At 38.0% G+C, this 18,439-nt stretch overlaps 1 protein-coding gene across 5 annotated transcripts in view; it reads right to left on the reverse strand.

Annotated features, from left to right (window-relative positions):
• Nucleotides 1-15,633: 15,633 nt before the first annotated feature.
• Nucleotides 15,634-18,439, reverse strand: part of LOC134678752 (Krueppel-like factor luna) — a 133,756-nt gene continuing 130,950 nt past the window's right edge. For 2 of the 5 annotated variants that reach the window (XM_063537450.1, XM_063537447.1), the window contains 3 exons: nucleotides 17,697-17,791; nucleotides 17,231-17,279; nucleotides 15,636-16,142 (listed from right to left, as the gene is read on the reverse strand). In XM_063537450.1, coding sequence (XP_063393520.1) covers nucleotides 15,967-16,142; nucleotides 17,231-17,279; nucleotides 17,697-17,791 — 320 coding nt within the window. In that variant the 3' untranslated portion in view covers nucleotides 15,636-15,966. Of the gene's footprint in view, nucleotides 16,143-17,230; nucleotides 17,280-17,647; nucleotides 17,792-18,439 lie in introns of all 5 variants that reach the window. The other 3 variants (XM_063537451.1, XM_063537448.1, XM_063537449.1) reach the window with 2 other exon arrangements.

Below are 18,439 nucleotides of genomic sequence, written 5' to 3' on the forward strand. Positions count from 1 at the left end.
GGTAATACAATATGACGAATCATGAATCATGAAGGCGGTTTGTTCACAAAGGGCCTACCGGGAAAAGCGAAAATCGAAATTTAGTTATCTGCCTCTTCTTCGCTCGAATATGTAAAAGTGGATGAGGTTTGGGAGGCGAGGTAGCTAAATGGCGTAATTCAACGGCGCCGTCGAGACCTATCAAAATCGAAAGATAAAATAATTTCGAAAAGAAAAGCTCGTATGGCAAAAACCATTTTAGCGGTGGGTTTGGCGTGTACGGTTTTTCAAAAATGTTAAAAAAAACAGTTACTTGGGCATTCTCGAGCGCGTCAGATATTCATACTACGTATGCCCCGAGTGCCTCTGATAACAACGGTATACTAATCTGCCGGTTTGCGTGGTGGGGGTAGGCATATAAAGTAGTCAAAAATGCAAATAAAAAAAATTTACTCGGGCGCGTCAGATTTTCGGAAGGGGTGTTAAGTAGGCCCCAAGGAAGCTTCCTTTAAAAAAACTGACGATTTCGGCGTGACGATAAGTTACGATGAATTTTTGAAAATGCAAAAAAAAAAAGTTTTTTTGAAATACTCGAGCGCGTCAGATTTTCATAGGGGAGGTTTATCTCGGTATCCTGAAAGCATATTTTTTTAATCTGACAAAAATGTTGGTGGGTTCTCTTAATCTGACCGATTTTATGATGCTTCAAGTCAAAAAGTTTTAACTTTGGACAAAAATGTAAAGAGACCTTTTTTGTGTAAAATAAAATTACCTTTTTTGTTTATTTAAATTTTTTTTTTGTAAAATGTATCGTTCGCGACTTATATGCCGCAACGCGTTCTTAGGAAGACGAAATGGCTCCTCCACACTTCCGGTCATGCGGAAACCGGCAGATGTTGTATTTTTAGTAAGTTTTAGATTATATTCTTCAAAATAAAAAATAAAAAAATCGCGCTCGAGAATGCCGGATTAACGTTTTTTTTTTACAAGTTCGTGACCCTATAACTCGGCGGCGTCAAGGACTTATCGTCAGATTAGTTAAATTTAGTCTTTAAACACTAAAATCAACCCCCAATATCTTAATCTGACGCGCTTGAGTATTTCAGACTATCCATTTTTTTTTACTAATCTGATCGTCTATCCTAGGCGCGCGTCACTACATATAGAGTTAAATACTTTACAAGGTTGTTCTATTAGGTCTAAGGTATCTCTCATATCTTAAACTGCCACGCTCGAGTATTGCCGAAAATTCCCCTATTCGCCTCCCTAACCATAATGAAATTTCGATTTTCTTGTTTCGCGGTAGACCCTCAGATTGTGATGGATTGTGGTAATAGCTAGTGGCGCCCCCTGCGCAGAGTTTCGCGTATTCCCTATTGCCTTACGTCTATATTATATTATGCTCTCCTCATAAATCTTAAACGGATGTAGAGTTATACCAAAACAGGTCCGCAACGATTTTGATAGAACGCGCAGTGCAAGTGTTACTTATACGTCATAATTTCATAGAAGTTAGAGTTTTAAAATAACACTTGCCCTGCGTGTGCTATCAAATCGTTGCAGAATTATCTTGGTCTAACTCTAATAAAAAAACCATGTGATTCTGTTGTTCGGTCAATAAAATAGGTGTATAAGTAGAGTTCACACTATTTAGAAGCCAACGTTCTAAAAATAGATTAGCACGCTTCGAAGACACTGACAATGAGTTCGTGTAAACATATTTTTGGAACGTTGTCTTGTAAAGATGTTTGTGAACTCAACAACATTGTACAGTCAAATGGCTCCTCTACACGATGGGCCAACGCCGGCCACTCCAAATGACGCAGCCATGCGGTAGAATGAGATAGCAATATCACTTGCTCCCTCTAACGCATAAATGCGTCCCTTGGAGTGGCCGGCGTTTGCCCATCGTGTAGAGCCAAAAGATTTTAGTTCCGTGCCATTTCGTACCTTGTCACAGTGACGGAATATGTCATTGAATGACTGACTCGACTTTTTTTTTAATTCTGATAGAACAGAGACTATAGGTGTTCTTTTCTTAATATTGTTAATAAAGTTTAAAACTTGATCGTTCGCAACCGACACGATGTCTCTAAAATAATGTCAACAAATCTCAACAGCCATAAAAAGTTTTCAACCAAAACGGTAGTATTCTGTCCGTTGCGATGCATTAATGTATACACATTTTTTTAATCATATTTCAATATTCGTTCCTGTACCACCACCATGAGTTTTACGCGGCCTTAACCCTTTGACCGCCGTTGTCCGGTATACAAGACAACGATAGAACGATACGCTGGCGCCGTCGTCTTGTATACAAGACACAAATTCAACCACCGAGTTAATGTGAAAATAATAACATTTGCAATTTCATTTACACTCTTGTTCATATTTTAGGTCTTTGTTTTTTCATTTATTTGCTTTTTAAGCAGCTATATAAATCCATTCTTTTATAATAAGGCTTTTAAAAAAATTGCTCCAATTTTCAATGTTTTTCATGTTCCTCGTCGCCGTTGTCTTGTATAAAAGACAGCTAGGGATGGGAATGTTAACTCGATATGGGAACTTTTAAATTAAATATAAAGTCAGAAATATGTTTTTATTTAAGTATTTTAACACTTGTTAATCGCCAATTTTTTTTATTGAATAGTAGGTAACTACTTACTAGAATACGTAGAACGAGAGTCAGATAGGCATAACTATATGTAAAGTTCAGGCAGCTTCTTTAGCTGTATAAAGTAGAGTCGGACAAGTAAATTTGCCCTTGTAGATTGTGGACTATTTAATTGCAGAAGGATAAATAAAAAAATAATTGATGTTATTTTATAGCTTATTGGGAAGGGATACACCGCAGCGACCGCTTCGCACAAGAGTGGTACAGATGGACATACCTGTTTATCAGACTTAAGTTTTTTATTATAACATTGAAATTAATGTGTATTTTTATAACAAGTCGTTGAAGGTTTTTTTGGTTAGAGTTTATAGATTAATGTAAAACAAACTGATATTATAATGATATATTCTAATTCCGGAATAATATCTACACTCATAAAAAATTCAACCCACGTGTAATTTTTACTAAAACAGTTCCGATATATTGACTTTATCGATACATGATGCGCAGCTTTAACGTTACGCCAATAAAGTTTACGTACCGACAAGCGCTTACGCCGTTGACCTAGAGACTATTATTACTTAATCCGCGCGAAAACTGTCCTTGTCGGTCTGCACTGCGGGCAGTCCATGCGCGCCGTTGTCTTGTATAAAAGACTTCTCGTACAGCCTAGTGCGGCGATATCACGTCTTGAATCGACATTGTTTAGTGGTTGTTTTTTATGTTAAATCCCTATATTTTAAACATTTTCGAGTGTAAAACATATGTTTAATTTTGGCAATTTGGAATGAAATTAAAACAGGATAAGAACAAAGCTAAATTAAAAAGTTTTTTACCATAAATTGTAAATATCGATATCACTATTTGCAATCCCTAAACTTTTTATTAGTTGTTTACTTAAAATTTGCTCTGGCGTGTGAGTGAGCGTCTTTGCGGACTAGGTCCGGCGGCCAAAAGGTTAAGAGCCCATCAATGTGCGCCACTGCCAAATTAATCGTGATTATTTTAATTAAACGAAATATATTAAAAAAAGGGGGCCGCTACGTACTGTATTTTGTATTAAAGTATTTATGTAAAGGTACTTACTTAACCTTTTGAATAGATCAAACTAGTTTTTATGTTGTGTGATTCGTCAATATATGCGTCCGAAGTTAAAACTGCCGTTTTTGTTTTGAGTTCATAGATCGACGATTCAAGTAACATAAAAACTAGTTTGATGTTTTAATAAAGGTACTTAAATACAAAGCACAGTACGTAGCGGCCTCTTTTAAATATCTTTTGTTAAATTTAATTAACCTTTTGAACCCCACAGTTGACGCAATTGACGTCAACGCAAAATCGTGACAACGACGCCAAAGACGGCATTTGACGTCGATTGTTTTTTGATGAAAATCTACCGAAAAACACCCCACTTTTAGGTTGGCATTACATTCAATAAACTAGATTTTATCCCCGTGGCGTCAGTGGCACGGCGAATGGTTCCGTTTGGCGTTCAAAAGTTTAGTCACGATTATTTAGAGGTGGCGCTAGTGTGCACGTTGATGGGCTCTTAATCGCTAGCGACTGCGTCAACTCAACTCTCCCTTGTACTGACATTCGTGCAAGCGAGGCGCAGTCACTACCGTTATGGCTCCTCTACACGATGGCCCAACGTCGGCCACTCCAAGGGAGCAAGTGATATTGCTATCTCATTCTACCGCATGGCTGCGTCCCATGGAGTGGCCGGCGCTGGCCCATCGTGTAGAGGAGCCATTAAAGGCGGTCAACTAAGGGGAGTGTACAGAATACGATTTGAAAATCACCTAGTCTACTTTTATTCTTGAGAACACGAAAGGTTCCCATAATGTTTACATATTATTGCACCGCTCGGGCGAACTAACGCTTAACAAATAAGCTAAGATGCGTTAAGACTAAATGGCTATTAAAATACAACCGATTTAAGAAAGCACTGGAATGTACTGACAGACAGACAATACTGACAAACTTATATTAGATAATCCGTTTTGTTACTGCAAGATCACAAAGGCGGTTCTGACAATTGCTTAGTAAAAAAAAAACTTTAATTACATGTTTATCCCTGTTGGAAAAATTGCACGTATAAATACCTACATAAAAAAATCCCAGTCGTTTTTACGTAACCTAATATAATTTCTAGAAAAAATAAAATATATATTAACTGTCAGAACACTCGGTATAAATGCGAGTACATTTTTAACCCTTTCGCCGCCATTGACTTGATATGAAGTCCGAACATTTCGTGCCCCACACGCCACGACTTGATATCAAGTCGTGGTTTTGGTCAGGTTTGTATACGAGCAATTTTTGACATGGCATGGATGACACTTTATTACTTCATTGACGCGGCGGCGAAAAGGTTATACAAAGAAGAAGACATGATACGGTCAATAGACGATAGTCTGACCAAGCTAACTCTGCATTTGCAATGAAAAAGTGTGGCAATGTCATCATTATAGTATAACATTGAGTTACTATTACTATAGGGAAGCCAAACAATGAAATTGCGACCAAAATGTCGTAAGCGCCGAGAAATTCATGGCGCTTACGCGTTTAGGTCGCCAGATTCACGCTCCGCTTCTATGGTTTGTTGTCAAAACGACAGCAACTCATGGCACAAAATGCTGGTTCTCTGTGCCGGCTATTACGTACCTCTTAATAATAGTTCAATGATTTATAATCACAACCTCACTTTGTTCTGTTGAAGTCAGTGCAAAGTTAGCTTAGACAGACTCTAAACATACCGGGTGTTTCTTGTAACAGGAGCAATAAATTAAACAGTAGGCTGTACTCCTCAAACCGACCAACATTTGTTCAGCAACTTTTAATAATAACCTATATTTTAAGTTTTATTACTTTTTCAAATTTATTCTAAAACGCAATGTTTTGCTAATTTCGTCATGTTTAAAGCGTGACAAGCAACGTCAAACTCACTGTTGTCCGTACATTGAAGGAAATATTTATTTTGTATGCAAAGGAGGAAGTCTAAAGGATTCGTAATTTTTAAAAGTTTCGAATTATTCTCAAATTATAAGAGTATAATATATGATTTAAATATTTTCTCGTGTTACAGGCAACACCCGGTATATAAATGGCTTAACAGATCACCATCTTTTCAGCTAGTCGGCGGGAGAGGAAAACATGAAAGATGTATGAAGATTTTACATAATTAGCACATGCTAAGCATGCTTTTTTTAAGCATAGATTTTATTGTGGTGTATCGTGAAGAATAATCCCCGAAAATTTAATAAAAACGGCAAGAATATAGGTCCATAAGATGTATCTTTTATTATAGTCCTTTTGCTTTTTTAATATATTTATTTGACTGATGGTTAGTGATGTAAGCCTTCGAGCAACACCGGCTTCCGACACGTCGGAAGGGAGGGGCCCAAGCGATATCTCATCGTACAAATCTTTCTGCCATTTTTCGCGGGGGGAAAGGTGCACACAGTCGCAGTTCTCACACACTTACATACAAAATCCAATCTGTAATGACGACACAAATACATAGAAAATGACACACGTCAAAGACAAATCTTGCAAACCTCGATCTCTTTTTGTGTACGGACGAGTGACTAGTGTCACAACACGCACACTAACACATTTTCGTTGAAGTATGTCATTGTATTCTGAGAGATGAGAAGTCGGATTTGTCGCTCGACCGATCCGCAATTTGTACTGAGCGAGCAAAATCGATAAATCCAACAATTACTTGAGACTAAAATATAATAATTGTATTTAAATGTCATTTAACGTATGATATGTAAAAAAAATATTACATGTGAAATGTAACACTTTCTTTTTGTAAATTTGATGTCCCCGACCTCTTTTTATAACAAAAAACCGAGCAAACAGGCATTTTTGTGCAGCAGTGTTCACGCGCGCGTCTGGACTCGGTCTAGTGAAAAATCCAAGTGCAACTAGTTTTATTACCCGCGCTAGATTAGATTGACGCGCTAATCTTGTACCTCGGCAGAGGGGAAATAGTGCGAATGCCGCCTCCCTTCCGTGTTGCTCGAAGATGTAAGCCATTGAAAAAAACGAATACAGATATTGCTAGCTCCCGGCCAGATATAGAAAACTTAAAAATAGCGATGTAAATATATTTGTGACATACATATAAAAAGGTAGTACAAGAAATGTATAAGTTTACAACTAACATTAATACAAAATATTGATATGTTAATGAAAATATTGCGCGAGCATGCCTCATTAAAAATAATTGTGATGTGAATATAGTTATAAAAAAAGTTGTAAAAGGCTTAAGAACTAGAAAAGGCATTAATATAAGTAATAAATGATCGTGCATTCTTAAAACGGTTGGGAGCCAAAAATATAAAGTCAGGTTGATTCTAAACATGAACGATGATTTTTTTTATTTATTTGTATATTTTAATCATACCTATTTATATATATTTATACCAGTTAAACGGTTACTTACATATATATATCATATATATTTAACTACGCTACCAAATATGCAGTTACCAGCCGTAGTGCATATATATATATACATATATAATGTGTATGTATATAAGTAATACATATCTAAACACCCGCCGTTAAGCACAATAATACGCACACATCCATACATTTCCTATTTAACATATGTTATACAACTATACGTATATTACTATATATTTGACTTATGAATCACATTTTTCTGTAGCTTAAGTTTAAGTATAGATTTTTTTACACTTCCACTAAAATAATGTTAAAAGCTGTGAACGTAAACAAAAACATATTTTAACACACTTGTTTGATAGACTATAAAAGTGTTAAACTTTTGGTGTTATTTTTGGTCTTGGCAGACCGAACCTGGCTCAGTTAATAATAATAATATGTGCGTAAAATACACTATTAACCTTAATTATTCTAATCTTAGTTCACATGACTTTAATTTTAAAAATGTATTTCACTCAGTTGGTAAAACGGTTATAGATTAATTAGGTACCTATTTCATAATATTATAATATAATTATGGCTACACCAGTGTAGCTATACTCGACTTAATATAGTCGTCGTCGTTACTCGTCCATTCAACTAGCACGCAGAGGGATTTTGTCACCTGTCTCCTTTTAACTCAACGGAATGCGGAGACCGAAACATCCAATGCGTACGCGGCGAAAGGACTTTAATTCACTATACCGTTTACAAAAAACTGTAAATGCTATCAAAAGTTGTGCTTAGGGTTTCAATAAACTATTTAAATACCATTGATTTATTACTACTAGAGAAGCCATACCAAATAATGATGATGACGCAATCGATCTGTCACGCGACCAAAGTGTCGTAAGCGCCGAGAAATTCATGTCGATACAATGAAGTATTTGAACAAAATAAATTATTTCCAGGAAATATTTTAATTTGTTTTTATCAAGTAGAAACACTACTATATAAATTATAAACTGAAATAAATGTCATATACTAAGAAAAAGTGACCAAGGCCTCCAGTGCCCCAGGCTGGAATCGAACCAGCGTCCTCTGCTATCGCGGCAGGTGCCTGAACCACTCGGCCACCGGGGTCACAGAGACGTTAGTCAAATTTTCCAAGTATATGCACTTTTTTACTGAAGGCTTGTGGCGCCCCCTAGCCATCTCTAAGGTAGAACACCCTGCCACCTGGCACCTGGCTGGTGCTGCAGCCTGGGGCACTGGAGGCCTTGGTCACTTTTTCTTAGTATATGACATTTATTTCAGTTTATAAATTCATGTCGCTTACGCGTTTAGGTCGGGAGACTTACGCTCCGCTTCTATGGTTTTTTGTCAAAACGACAGCAACTCATGGCGCAAAATACTGGTCCTCTGTGCCGGTTCTATACTTTAGTAATAATAGTTCAATGTTAAATACCAATACAATCATACTATAAAATAGTAAAAAAACGGATTCTGTAAAAATAATAAGTGAGTTTTATAATAAATAATATTATTGTAACTATATTAATACACAACATAATGTATCTTGTTCTTTTCATATTAAATTAAAATTGCGTGATAGTACATAAAATCTGGTTAACCAATTAAAAAAACTCTTTTCCTATTATTTAACATTAATATTTCTGCAACACGACACATATTAAAGGACCTTTAAAAACTAGCCTAAACCAGTTTAGAGTAAAACTGTACCTATTTGAGCTGGTTAAAACCGGAATTATGAAAATTCTTAGGTATACCCAGCCTTTTAATATAAAGTGGGTAGTTCACTGTAGTCACTTTTCAGTGGCAATCAAGCATACGGCCGTGGTAAGCCGTCACCGTAGCCTATGTTTTGACTGAACAATAAGCTACCCACACACTTAAAGCACTCCACGATTCGCACACACTGGCGAGAACTCAACATGTGTAAGATTAAAATAATATTTTATTATTAATACACAATTCCATAAAAATGTTGGAGGTATAGGGATTACAAACAAAAGTTGAAAATCAATATTTTAATAAGTAATGTGTAGTGGGCACTTGGGCAGGTCAGTGACCGAAATTGTAACTACTAACCCCCTTATTCATAAAAGCGCTACAAACCTCAATTAGCTAATAATCGTTTGTATTTATCTGTCATTTTGACTTATGTATTTGTAAGAAAGAGATAAAACATAATTTGACTAAATCAGGCCCGTAAAGTTATGAATAAGGGGGGTTAGTCGCCACACTAACATTGTCATAGTGAAGTAAAAAAGTAAGTCAATAAGTTTAGTTTATTCTCACACACAGCTCTCGCCGCGAATCTTACCCCCTTATTCATAAACGTTTACTAAAGTTGACAAGCCGATAATAATCGTTTGTCCCTTTCCATCATACCAGTACGTCGGAAAGGGACAAACGATTATTATCGGCTTGTCAACTCTAGTAAACGTTTATGAATAAGGGGGTTAGTGGTTAATATTAATTCGGGAAGACTATAAAATTGGCCCGCGGGAGGTATTTTTTACAACCAAATTCTGAACCTTATTTTAATGCGGGTAGGAGTGTAAAGTGTAAAGAACTTGTGGTTTATGAGGATACTAATAAGATGGCAGTATTTGCAGTCGTTGTACTTAAATTATTGGTGAAATTTGCTTATAACTTATAATTTCTAGAGACGGAAATGATACAAGTGTTACCAGTTTTTTTATGTTACTGTTTTTGGTGGAATTTTGGACTTTTTTAGGACATAATTTGTTTTCAAACTTTCTAGCAACAATGGTCATGTATATTGACACGCGTCTATCCCTGTGGTAAAAAAATACCTTTACCGATATTTTTAGCTCCTTTCGCTGCTGACAGTGCTGACTGTATCCTACAGGCAGACAATTCGCAGGCATTGGGTTATTATTACAATAGCAATAGGTACCAAAGAATGAAATTGTCGCAATCGCAACTTGTACCACGCGACCAAAGCGTCGTAAGCGCCGTGAAATTCATGGCGCTTACGCGTTTAGGTCGCAAGACTCACGCCCCGCTTCTAAGGTTTGATGTCAAAACAACATCAAATCATAGTGCAAAATACTGGTTCTCCGTGCCGGTTCTATACGCAGTAATTATCTAGCAGTATAATTTGAACAATTGAATACGAACAAAATAAATGAACACGGTGGTCAAGTTATTATTTTTAGGCACTTAGACCTGTCATTTCAGTCTCTAGGAAATATAGACACATTTTAGGGTGTAGTGATGAGTGGTTTAAAGCTTTACTCTGTGCAATGAGAAATGTAAGACTTTGGAAGTTGTGTTTGTTAAATTTTTGAGCGCGAATCTTGTATTTGTCTATCTAGATCATTTCCAACATTATGTTGATGTATAAAAGTTAATATTATGACAGTAATGTCTATTTGTGTGGTAACTTTAAATAGTTTTGTGCCCAGTAATAATAAGAGTCTGATGACGTGATTTTAAGTCGATTTTGACACTAAAATGACTTACTTTTCTCATTCCACCATGGCCTATCACACGAATGAGATTTTATGATAATTTATAAAAATCGAGGTAACACACATTGCACGGTCTGATGTGTGTACCTATCCTCTATAAGTTCTGGTGTCTAAATGTGACAGATATTTGTGAAAAAATTGACAATTGCCATTTTTGACAAGTGTTCAGTAAGTGACAATTGTAATTGTCGCGTCATATTCTAACACAAGAACTTACGCCCGAGCATACTTCATTAATTTTTAATATACTACCTTTATTTGAGCGTGGCCTTAACACCCTGTATGTATGTATAGTCTAATGTCGACATCTGTCAATTGCCGAAAGATTTGGCAACACACGTTTTAGACCATCCAACGAAGACTCATGACATGACAAAGTGGATGAAAATTTAGTACAGTTATTTCTAGATATACTTACTCCCTAGTTTTTTAAAGTCATCACAATCTTCGTTGAGTGGGATATCTTTAATGACTACGATTCGCATACATACAATTTTAAAACAAAATGTTATAAAGTAAGGACGGTAAGCACGAAGAATATCGTACATTGACCCGCCTGTGCCTCTTTCCATCGCACGCGCGTAATTAGGTATATGGCTGTCCCGCCTGGCGAGTGGGAAAGCTATATAATTATGCGCGTGCGATAGAGGTAAGAGATGGCCGGTCATTGTACGAAAGTCTTCGTGCTTACCGTGCTTACTTTATTTTTAACAATATTAAGAGCGCTGGCGGCGAAAATGGAACGTTTCTCAGGATTGTTCAATTAGGTAAAATAGGCGTTTCCAAACTACGGTCCACGGGCCTACTATTCCGGCCAGTGTATTCCCATTTGTCCCCGCCGGGCACGTCTGTGGATCCCCATCCCGTCTGGGAACAGGCGCTTCATATAATTTATTCCGATATATCCCCGTCTCATGTATGACGGCGGTCAGGTGGGGCGGGGACAAATGGGAATACACCAGGGTCCAATTTCACATCGGTGACAGGTGCGACAATTGTAAAACATCGCTGTTGCTGACGTCACAGGCATCCATTGGCTACGATTCCCACTTAGCATCAGGCGGGCCGTATTCCTGTTTGCCACCATCATTATACTATTTAATAAATCTTTATTATATTGGGAAAAAACAGATATTTCTCTTGCTAAGTTTATGACAATTGTCACAAGAAACACGACAATTGTCACGAAATTCCGACATATAACTCATTTCCTGTCAAGAATTACCTACAATTCTACTAAATTTTGACAATTGTCAGAAACTTCGCAAGAGAAATATCTGTTTATTTCCGATATAATAAAGTTTTTTTAAATAGGAATACGGCCCGCCCGATGGTAAGTGGTAATCGTAGCCCATGGATGCCTATGACGTCAGCAACAGTGATGTTTTACAATTGTCGCACCTGTCACCGATGTGAAATTGGGGCCAGCCGGTCCGATAACATCATAACTGGCCTTCAGGTCAAATAATTTGGAAACCCTCGATATAAAGCAACTTTTTAATGACACTTGTGAATTTAAAAACGGATCTATTTGCCCATGGTGGAAACGAAATCTTCAAACGAATGGTGTTTTCATTAATATGGTGTTAAAATACATTTTAGACTCATACTTGGGGTGTATATCTTAAGGTTGTTGATATAAAGTGCCGTCACCGAGTAAGAATAATTTCGTACATTGAACTTTTACGTCGATCGCGCGCAAGTGACTAAGATATTGTTATACAGGTCATTGTACTAAGTTATTTGACGCGGCGACGACCCTTTAAGAACCCGCGCGTAATTATATTGCTGTCTCGCCCATGATGACGACGGTCAATGACACCGTGCGAGCGGAATAGCAATATAATCAAGCGCGTGTGATAGATAAGTTCAGGCGCGTCAACGTACGAAATTATTCGTGCTAAGGATTCTCTTTTTAGTGCATCGACTGATGGGTATTTTTCTAAATCAGAATTCGGCATTAATAATGGCTTAAGAAAGGTAAAATTTCTATACCTACCTTAGGAGTCATAGGTACCGTCAAAGAATTTATTTTCCGACCCATTTCGTAACTTGTTATATGAAAGTCGCTAGAGACCCCATACTATTGTCACTGTGACAAAGTACAAAATAGGTAAAAGATTAAATTCTTTAACTGTACCACTGCGGACGCGTTAAATAAGCATATAAAATATAAAACTATTGGTCATCTTAAAACTCAACAATTAACATTCAATCGGAGAACGAGCTATAAAGCTAACCAGGCTTTAAAACATGACGAAGCCAATAAATTTAATTTACAATAAAAACGAATATATAAGCGTACCTATCTACTGGGTCCGTGGGACCCTGAAGCCGTCTAGAATCAACCTGAGGCGGCGGACATATCCAACCCGTATTACTAGCCCGCCCGTCATGGACCAATCACAAAATAATCTGCCGTTTAGAACCCCTCCATCTGATCCCTCACTCAAAGCTATGAAAAAAGATCACTGTCATATTGAGTTATTTCTATAGAGAAGCCATACCAAACAATGAAATTGTCGCAATCGTAACCTGTACCACGCGCCCAAAGCGTCGTAAGCGCCGGGAAATTCATGACGCTTACGCGTTTAGGTCGCGAGACTTACGCTCCGCTTCTATGGTTTGTTGTCAAAACGACAGCAACTCATGGCGCAAAAAAAAATAGTTCAATGATCTATAAGGAAACAAATAGTTACCTGTTTTAATAGCTTTTGAGTATTTTTCATTCGATACTCGAATTCATTAAGTAACAGAATGCTCTATAATCGTAAAGGACGTATAACAAAATCGTTATAGCAGGACAATCTGTTGTATAATAAAAACGAGGAGACTATTGATACAAATTAAAATAATACTCAATAGTCAGCCTAAAAACGGTGAATCATTTTTGTTTTTATAACGACAGATATGGTCCACACTCAGCGGGACACAGAACGGAATGAAAGAGTAGAATACAAAACAGCTTAACGTAAACAACTATTTATATCTTAATAATAAACGTAATAAAAAATAAACATACTATGCTTCGGATGCAGTCACTCGTCGAAATCAGAACCCCTAGGGTAAATGCGTATGCGATAGCGTGACAAGCGTTCGCGTTTGCGTTACGTCTATATTTGTACGGGATTTTGAAAAGCGCACCAAGCGGAGCGTTTCGGAAACTCAAAATCCCATATAAAATGACACTTAACGCAAACGCGTACGTGACGCGCTATCGAATGAAATTTACACTAGGGATAAAGTTTCAAATTACAAATACCTATGTTAGTTTATTTTCTTCATAAATGCAGTAATATTATAAAAGTAAGACAGTCCTAATTGCTATAACAGATTTTCGTAATTTGAAACTATCCTGAAGCATAAAAAAGATAAACATTGCATTCCATAATAAGGGTATCACCACATTATACCTACATAAAAGTCTCAAGCAAACATCAACCATAAGAACAGTAAAATATAAACCATTTTACCATACGCTTTATTTATAAAAAATCTCCCTCAACATTAAAAATATCTTAAACCTACATGAATACGTCACAATTTCGTACAACATACATGGATCTAGACAGTCGATTTGCGACTTTTAGTATGAAGCATAAGGTTCATTTTCAGACGAGTGACTGTACCGATAAAATACATCAGGTAACGAGACGTATAACTTGGGCGAATCTACGTGTTTACATTAATGGATAGCTCTTATACAAGCCGAAGGTCGCTTAAATCCAAAACTAATTAATTTAGTTAGAGAAAATCCAAAATATTTCTTATTTTTTTCGTCAAAAAAAGTATTCAAAAGTGTATAATTAGCTAAAGTTGGCTAAAGTGGCGGAAATCAGTTGGCGGAATAGGATTCGAAAAGGGGTTAACCCGTCGAAGTGTTTGCAGATGGCGTCAGCATAGATTTTACCAGCCAGTACTAATGAAAGTAGCACATACTTTTGGGAATTTTATGGCCTGAATGCTAGTCCTTTAAGCCAAATCTCATGGAACCAGAGACAGGCAAAATAATGTGTATGTAGTTTTAAGGTATTTATCTATGGGCCAACAGTTGCCTGAAAATAAATAAATATTTTCATTTCAAAACCTATGCTGGCGTCATCTATACAAACCTTTGATAGTTGATAACCCCATTGGAACATGGTACGTTCTAGCAGAACGGATACTCTGTAGCAAGAAGTCAAGGTATCCATTTTGTTTTTATGTTATTACACGTCTCGCGATTATTTGAAGATTAACTTACTCTTCTTAATACACTATAGTACCTTCGGCCTGAGGCAATGGCGGATATCTGTCTCTATCTGCCACGACAGCTATCTCTCTCTGACATGCAGATTCGCCCCCTAACCCTAACTAAAGTGACGGGCCTCGGTGGGTACTTACCCAATCTAACTCCCAGCCAAAATGTATGGTTACTTTCATACATACATTTTGGCTCGCGAAGGTAGCTTCACCAATAAATAATATGTCACGTAGTGAAAACATACGGGCGGGGAATATGTGCGGATGCTTTACTTTTTTTTTATTTGGAAATTGTCTATGAGTTGAAGAAATTTGGAATCATTTACGGTGTTTTAAAATAAAGATGTTAGTTTCAATAATATGATATAAAGCGTAAATTTATATGGAAGAAGCGTTATGTATTTTTTTATTTGATAGGAAATTCAAAAGGCATAAAAAATGTATGATCAGTCTCAAAGAGGTCAAACATTATTTCGTACTGACATCTTTATTTAAACACTGCCATATTTTTATATTAAAATCACCGTATACGCCTTAATTTTCGGCTCGTTAGACTTACTTGACTTTAAATAATTTTTCTATGATTTTACAATACTTTTGTTACTTAATTGAAATATCCATTTAAGGCCTGCCACACACTGGGAAACCCAAAGATGACATGTTGCCGAACGGTTGTCGAAATCTAATTTTAAAATTGCGTCGTGTGAGTCATTTAAACGACGCGTTTTGTAGCATCGCAGTTGACAACTAGTCATCCTCTGCTCCGTGTGATGTAGGCTTAAGGGCGTCCGTTAGCTGTTTGTACGTAAAATCAGTCGCACGTGTTCGCGCCATCTAGCGTTGCTCATACTGTTTTTCGTTAACCCGCTCACCAGCTCCGTGCGCTCGCGCCAGCGGACGCCCTTACACAAACTGACAATACAATCCTCATTTTAGTAGTTGACAAAATAAAGCCTCGCACCCCCGCCCAATGATGGCACTCACCGCTTGGCGGCATAAGCTAAACGGCAACCAAGCCGGAAGAGATTACAAAAACGAAAAAAATTTAAAGCATAATCTGAGTGACTATATAACAGCGTAGCAATCTTTGGTTCGGCCCGCGATCAATTCCTGAATCAATCACAAGCGCTCGGCTCGGCTTGCCCGCTCGGCCAATCGGAGAGGAGTTACCTAGGCGTCCTGCGTCCTGATTGGCTTGTTGTTGACGGGCTACGCGTGTCGCTTGGCGTGGAGCGCGAGGTGGTCGGAGCGGCTGAAGCAGCGCTCGCAGTGGCGGCAGCGGAAAGGCTTGGCACCCGTGTGCTTGCGGTAATGCCGGGTGAGCTCGTCGGAGCGCGCGAAACGCCATTCGCACCCGTCCCATGAACACTTGTAGGGTTTTTCACCTGGAATCAGTAAGCTTCTTGGTTAAATATTTATTGAAATAAGTAATTTTCCTTAAAATAATATGTTAGGAAGTGAAATAGATGTCATTGGGATGGGATGGGGTACATCATGTCGCAGGCGGGAAACACACAGGGGGCACGCTACGGCAGGGATCGGCAACTATGAGGCAGTATCCTTAATTGGCCTGATGACAAATTTTGAAATCCCTTTTAATATTGTCGGTACACTTGTATTTGTTCCGAAAAACACAATATTTCAGCTATACTCATAAGATTTAACATAAATAATTGCATTTTATTATAGCCAGTTTAAACCTCGCGCGAAAACGCCTCGCACGCCATTTGTGACGTCATAAATTATGGTGGTAGACATTGCTTACATACTTACAGTTACGAATTTCCCTTGAATCCGAATGATATTGTTAATTCAGCACCATATATTACGATTAGGGATGATAAATACATTACAAAAATTGTTCACAATAAGTCATTTTATACAAAGACTCTCACACGGTTGCAATTTAAGATGAATTAGTTAGATACATGTAAATTTTGAGTGAAAATCACCTAGCGCCGGATTTACTTTATAATTTTTAATTTTTTCTAGTTACGACAACCAACATGGCAATGATAGTTCCGTTCAGCCAAATAATTAAAAAAGTTTTTTGGGGAAATATCGTATTATTTAGCATTTTATTTATATAATATCAAATAAATATTTACTTTATATCGTGTAATAATATTTTTTGGACGTAATAAATGTTTAGTGGCTAAACAAATTTTTTTTTGAACCTCCAAACTCTTTGGCGAGTACGTAATGGATTACAGTCAAGTAGGTTGTCTATGTTGCTCTAAGAAATATGTCATGCATTGATGACGTCAACTCTTACGTCGCCTCTGATTGGTGTTTCAGTCAAAATGGCCGAGTGGAGAATTTCGCACTTTTATTTTATTGAATATATTAATAATCCTTCAGTTTATACTGAGATTGGGCCATATTTTAGAATCATATTAACATATACGTTTCTTTGAAACCATTATTTCCATGATTCTTTGTTACTGTCATCAGGCCATTTGGGCTACTGTACCTGTGTGTGTCCGTTTGTGGGCCTTCAGATGCGAGCTCTTGGTGTACACCTTGTCGCAGGCGGGGAATAAACATGGCGCACGCTACGGCAGAAATCGGCAACTACTTATGAGCCAGTGACCATAATTGGGGCTCTGTGTACCTGTGTATGTCCGTTTGTGGGCCTTCAGATGCGAGCTCTTGGTGTACACCTTGTCGCAGGCGGGGAATACACAGGGCGCACGCTACGGCAGGGATCGGCAACAGTGAGGCAGTGTCCTTAATTGGGCTACTGTACCTGTGTGTGTCCGTTTGTGGGCCTTCAGATGCGAGCTCTTGGTGTACACCATGTCGCAGGCGGGGAATAAACAGGGCGCACGTTACGGCAGGGATCGGCAACTACTTATGAGCCAGTGACCATAATTGGGGCTCTGTGTACCTGTGTGTGTCCGTTTGTGGGCCTTCAGATGCGAGCTCTTGGTATACACCTTGTCGCAGGCGGGGAACTCGCACCGGTGGACGCGGCGGCGCGGGTCGGCGTGCGAGTGGTGACGCGGCGCGTGGCGGCGGGGCGGGCTCGGCTCTGGAAAATGGGGGTTAAACATGAGTACGGTAAGGGACCAGTACGGCTAACACCAGTTTTGACATTGACAGATACGCTCGCGTCTACGTAAATTACTTTCTATACATCTCGCTTGCACTAATATGCGAGTACGAGCGACATGCATAATTATAAAGTACCTAAGTTACTTAGTGTCGGTGGCACCAACTGTTCGTATCGTTAAAGAGTTCGCTAAATTTTTATGTATGGAAAGTTTCATATTCGCCCCGGCGCTTTACTAAGGTCTTGTATCTGGGAAAAAGCGAATTTTTGAGTTTATATGGTCTCCCAGATATTTTTGTTCATTCAAGTTCAAAGTAATTACAAAGGGAAACCTACAAGACTCAAGTTACAAACAACTGGCTTATTATTAACCAAGGGTCCGTACATTGACCCGAGAAAACCTTGAAAAGTTTTTCAGGTTCATTGTGAGTGATGGAGCAACATGCTCAGTGGCAGATTTGCAGTCCTTGCCGCCCTAGGCCCCAGGCCCTGTAGCCGTTCTTTTCTCAGCACCCATCATATTGACTACATTTTGAGTTATTTCTTGTTATCATCAGCGAATTTTTTGTCACTATTTGCGCGTGTACTCTATCAAAAGGGATTAGTGACACTTGCGCACGAGTTGTC

The sequence above is a fragment of the Cydia fagiglandana genome, chromosome Z (assembly GCF_963556715.1).
Source record: "Cydia fagiglandana chromosome Z, ilCydFagi1.1, whole genome shotgun sequence".
Taxonomy (NCBI): domain Eukaryota; kingdom Metazoa; phylum Arthropoda; class Insecta; order Lepidoptera; family Tortricidae; genus Cydia; species Cydia fagiglandana.